The 5,535-nt window shown below is 49.2% G+C and overlaps 1 protein-coding gene across 1 annotated transcript in view; it reads right to left on the bottom strand.

The window, feature by feature from the left end:
* Window positions 1-206: 206 nt before the first annotated feature.
* NPDC1 (neural proliferation, differentiation and control 1) overlaps window positions 207-5,535 on the bottom strand; it is a gene marked incomplete at its 5' end in the record, with an annotated part of 93,290 nt that continues 87,961 nt past the window's right edge. Inside the window, 4 exons of the mRNA XM_025203070.1 lie at window positions 207-489; window positions 2,451-2,547; window positions 2,856-2,935; window positions 3,408-3,492. Coding sequence (XP_025058855.1) covers window positions 412-489; window positions 2,451-2,547; window positions 2,856-2,935; window positions 3,408-3,492 — 340 coding nt within the window. The remainder of the gene's footprint in view (window positions 490-2,450; window positions 2,548-2,855; window positions 2,936-3,407; window positions 3,493-5,535) is intronic.

Here is a 5,535-nt window from a genome sequence, read left to right as displayed (position 1 = left end):
ACCAGAAGTGAGGAAGGACTAACAGAAGCCCAAGGTGAGGACACTGCTGCCTCCTGTGCTGCCCTTCCCTGCCCCCCAGGGGAACCAGAGGCCCCATGGGGGCCTGGGAACTAGCAAGCAACTGGGATGGTGCAGAGAATATGGGGCATGAGATTTGGGGTACATGAACACAACAGAAAGAACAATGAGAAACTGGACGCCAAGAGTGACTCCCCCAAGCCGTGAGCAGGTGTTTATTCGGTGGACATCTAACAGCCCGGCAGTGGATCCTGGGAATTTGTCCCCTGGTGGGAGCAGCAGTGGTGGCCTCATCTGTAGAGCCCCCCAGGAGGAGGGGAGTTTCTGGAGTTCTGCCCAGGCTGGTTTTTGGCATTGTGCATACAAGTCCGTAGCGAGCTCAGAAGGGAGAAGTTACTGATGTAGCTTGGTATTCGGAGGGTGTAAGGAAGAGTCGTCAAACAGGGGGTTCTTCACCTCCATCTCTCCGGTCTGCAGCGGTTGGGGAAAAACCAGGGCGTTAGAGTTCACAGCAAGACGGCTTAGTCTCACAGCACACTAACACAGCATTTATTAGGGCAGGTCCCACCCCCACTATCTCCTCAGTACAGCATTCCCTAGAAACCCCAACTAGGCCCCACTGTGCACAGGCTACAAGAAACAATGCCTGCCCCAAAGAGCACAAAGCCTAGACAGACTCATCTGACCAAAAGGAGAAGAGGAAACAGATAGAGAAGGCAAATGACCTGCCCTGAGTCAGTAGCAGAGCTGGGCAGGGAACCTAGGTGTCCTGAACCTGGTGCTCTGTCCGCCAACCCTAGAGATGTTATTGCTCCATTCTGGGGCGGACTGGAGTAGGTGATGAAACCACACAAAGACTTTTTCCTAGATTCCCAGGGAGGGGAACACACATGGAAGTGCTACAGGCTCCAGTGGCTGCCAAACACTTGCCTCTCCTCCCTGTGGTGGCAGTATTTTGGCCAACCGCTTGCTAGGTTGATCCCAGTGTTTTGACCTGGGCTTGGCCAAGTGACAAAAGAGATGCAATTCAACCAGCCCCAGGCCATGTCAGGGGAGGGCTTGGGCAGGCAGAGCCCACACAGCTGGGGATCTCTTAGAAGAACAAGGCAGATGGCTCTGACTCTCAGCAGGGGGGAAGGAGAAAGGAAATGGCTGCCCTGCAGAGACCTAACTGCTGTCCCATTCTGGTAAAGCTACTTCTGGTCAGCTTTAAAACTAAATCCTGAGTCAGCTTCAGAGCCAGGCAGGGCCTGGGAGCTGAAAAATCTGACAGGAACTGACTGCGCATTCCCCAGACTGCCAGTGAGGGATAAACAGCTCTTTAATGGGCCTGTAAAGATGTAATGATGACCCTTAATCTAGGTCCTGATGGCCTGGCAGGGATGGCTATTACCATGTGAAAAGCTGCAGTAAAGCTCCCCTCTGACTTATTGTGTCCTTTACACCATAACTTGTAACAGGGCTGTTAGGAGTTGCCATTGTCCAGGGAGGCAAAACCTGGTCCCCTAGAACTGGGTCAGAAAAACCCTCATCTGGATTTTTACACTGGTCGGTACCCTGGGGAAGGGGGTGAAGAAGAGATCTAGTTTTCCTATCTGGACTAATCAACACCACACTGCCTCTGCATGGAGAGGAGCTGGGGAGGAAGTGCCCACCCCTTTTGTTCTGGGAAGGAGTGGGGGTGCAAAGATTCAGAGCCAGTGATCACTGATCAGGCACAGCCAGCCAGTGTTTGGGTCTCAGAAACAGCTGATCATGGAGACCCATCGAGGACAGGTAAGTTGTGAAAACAAGAACCATCATCCAGCACAGAGTCAAGTTTCAGAATTGTGCAAGACCCAAATCGGACCAAGATGGCGAAATCTTGGTATTTTCTGCAAAAACCATTTAAAAAAACAAAACAAAACAAAAATTGCACCAACAAGGACAAAATGTTTAGTTTGGACTTTTAAAATATGAACAGTCAAAATGATAAAAACAAAAACCCTAACATAAAAATTTTGATCCTACTGACAATTTCCCAGGGAAGCTTCACACCAGTATGTTCCAGTGTTTATAATTTGGCAAATCAGGATCTTTTAGTAGAAAGTCACTCTGTTAGAAAACTTTCAAGGAAACCTGAAGTGAAGCAGCACTGCTTCTGAACAGGGTGTCTGGGAACTTTTTTGGGAGGCATCTTTGGGCTTGGGAGATGGTCATACCCCAGCTGGTGTGAAGGGAGGATGAAAGGAGGGGTTAACTCCTGCGAGTCCTTTTTAAAGGTCTCATTGCTGCAATCCCTGGTAGGACAGAACTTCCTCATAGCTGCCTGTAAATATTGAATTCTCCACCAAAACTGGCCACAGCCATGGATTCAGCTAGTTGGGCATATATCACAGAGATACCAGTTCTTCCAAGAGTTGGTTTATCAAATGCCCAAGCTGCCATCTTACCGGAGCCAGCCCTGGGCACTCGTATACAGTGAAATCTCCATCCTCATTCTCTTCGTCAGATGATGCAGAGTCTGGAAGCTTGGGTTCTTCTTTATGTCTGCAGGGTGGAAGGCACACAGAGGAGTGTATGTGAAATTCAGAGGGGTAATTTCCTCTTGGATTCAACAGTGGAAGCCCAGCCTGCTCTCTAGCAAAGTGGACCTCCTGCTAACAAAGCCAGTGGGGATTTGCATCATCTTCAAGCCCTGCTCTGGCCCCTCATGACCTGCACTGAGAACCCCTTCAGAGAGGTTGGCTTTTGGCTCTAGACTTCTGGGCAATTCTTAGTCTGTGTTGAGGCCTGCTAACAGTGGCAACATGCAGAGCAGATGCTGCCTTCTCCGTAAGCAGAAAGAAGTCACTCACTTTTCCATGGAGAGCATCTGCTGTTTTTGGTGTTGGTAGTGATACATCTGGGCACTCTGAGCCAGCTTCTTATCCCCTGGCTACAAAAGAAAAACAGCAACAATAAACCCAAAGTTGCAGAGAGCAGCTGAGGCCTGCTCTACAGTAGAAAGCTTTGTTGATGGAAGTTTACCTGCGTCCCCACAGAAAAGTTGAACTGACAAAACCCCAGGTTTCTGATGGCTGTAACACCACTTCCCAGGGCGACACAAGCCCTCTGCTACCATAGGGCAGCTGACAAAGCACATGTGGACAGTGCTTTACTTCTAACAGTTGTAGCAGTCCCCCATTAGCAGTCCCACAGTGCCTTGCACTGACTGCTCTGAACATCATTTTGAAGCACGCTGGCCAAAATTCAACATGACTGGAAGCCCAGACTCTCCACCACTCAAGTGCATCTTGGTAGCAATATTCTCCCCCCTTTCTACTTTGCTAATTTTCAGGCACAACTCAGTGGGGTTAACAACAAACCGCCTTGCCAGAGGATTGGGGAGAAGGGGCCTAATGTCTTACCGAGATCTTGTCATATGGCAGGGGGGCAGATAGCTTCTGAGCCGAGTAGTCTGTTTTCTGAGCTAGTCTGACCTCTTTCTGCAGCCTGCCATGGAGAAGAGACATTGGTTAAGCAGGGACAGGCCCAAAGTTCAATCTTACTCACTGTTTTCATCAGCCTTTGGTGTCATCCCCCTGCAAAAAAACCCCACCCACCCCAGCTGTGGGCTACAACTGCAGCAGCACATCCAGCCTCTACCGTGTAATAAGCTTGCCATGGAACAGTTTAAGGGCCTGGGTTCCTCAGCCTTGGCAGGTATTTGAGTGCATGCTGAGACATCTTCCCAGCCCATCTGTCTCCCTGCTGGTACTGGGCACACAGGGTCACGGAAATACACAAAACCCCGATGCTTTTTGACATGCTTGGAAAGAGAAATGCTGGAACATTTCAATTGCCTGTTGGCTCCCTGTAGCTGAAGAGAGGCAGAGCAGTGACTTGGGCCAGTGGGTTTCTATGGACAGCTTAGAGGATGTTCTCCCTCTCTCAGTGTACAAGATACATGGATGTTCAGTGAAAGCGCACACTGCAAATTCAGAATGAGTGACAGGAGCTGCTTTTTTAACTGAATGTGATTTGAGTGTGGAACTCACCCTCATAAGGTGGCAAGGAGGCCAAGACCTTAGGAAGGCTCAAAGAGGGAGTGGACAGATACAGGGACACTGATACCGTAAGTGACTTTCAGTGCTTACAGGCTCACAAGGAAAAATGAAAAATGTCAAGCTTCAACACCTAGGCCAGTCCCTCAGTGGCACCAACCACAAGGAAACAATTATGGAGGCCTACATCTGCCTACTATATGGTTTTTTCCTTCTTTGGTCACTGGCCAACACCAGCCACTGGGACCTTGTCTAGTTATCATGATCTGTTGGCAGAACTTTTGGTGAGACAGACAGGTGTTATTGCCAAGCAGCCAGAGAACGTGCACATTTGTGCATTTTGGTGACTTTACATGGCTCCACTCAGCAGCCATGATATCAAGTGAACCCTGGGTGGGCACCCGCTGCTAAAGGGAGGGCAATGGAAACCTTGCTCCATTCAGCAGAGGGCGTGCAACTTTGCAGGCAGCATGGAGCGTTCTGCCACTGCAGAGGAGCTCTGAATGTGGACTCTGTAGTGCAGGCCAGGCCTGGGCTGGATGGACTTTGGGGCTGATCCCATCTAGCAGTTCCTGGGCGCAGACAGAAGTGCAGCTCCCAGCTGTAACTCAGAAAATGTTTGCAAAGTGTTTTGAGTTTCAACACTGCCCCAGAAGAAACAGAATTTCACTGTTGGTTCCAGGGGAGAGAGGAATCAGCCTGTAGCCAGGATCCCGTAGCTATGGCCAGGCTCTCTGCCAGTGCTTGCTGTTTTCAGAATGGGAGGTAAGACACCTGCCTCACCCTTCAGGGGGGCTGAAAAACCCCCAAACTGAACTCCCTCTCCTCCCTTTCCCCACTGCCATTTTGAAAACAGGGACAGGCTGGGAGCTCTGCAAACACAAGTTGCAAAAGACTCGACATTTTGTAACATCTTTATTTGATACCTCATGCAACAAAGGGGTCAGAGTTTCACCCAGTCGGCCATTTTTAAAGCTGTTTGCAGCTATGCACTTGTGTTTGGTCACAGCTACAAACTGCTTTCTGTGGCCAGATCAGGCAAAAAAATGTCACTACTGTCTGCACCTCCTATGTCCCTATGAGCTTAACCTTGTTCACTGCAGGGCTAAGCACTTCGACTTTGTTCTAGAGCAGTGGTTCCCAATCTGTGGTCCAGGTACCACCAGTGGTAAGCAGACAACCTGTCAGTGGTACATGTTAGCAGATTTATTATAATTGCTTTATATGACTAAAATTTGCTGGTGGTAATTAAAGCTGTATTGTTTTAAATTGGTGGTGCGCAATCTGTCAGAGTTTGGGAACCGCTGTTCTAGAGAGTCCCTCCCTGTGGGGTGCTTGTCATCTGGGAAGTACTTGGCCCCCAGCACTATTGGACCTGTTATTTTAGAACAGTAGATAAAGATGCTTTAAAAATGAACATCCTTCTATTCCTGATAATGCCCCTTTCACCATCTGTCCTGATACGGGCACTTCACATCTCCTCTTTATTAAA

Source organism: Alligator sinensis, unplaced genomic scaffold, assembly GCF_000455745.1.
Source record: "Alligator sinensis unplaced genomic scaffold, ASM45574v1 scaffold235_1, whole genome shotgun sequence".
Classification (NCBI taxonomy): domain Eukaryota; kingdom Metazoa; phylum Chordata; order Crocodylia; family Alligatoridae; genus Alligator; species Alligator sinensis.
This window is presented reverse-complemented; position numbering and strand designations above follow the sequence as displayed.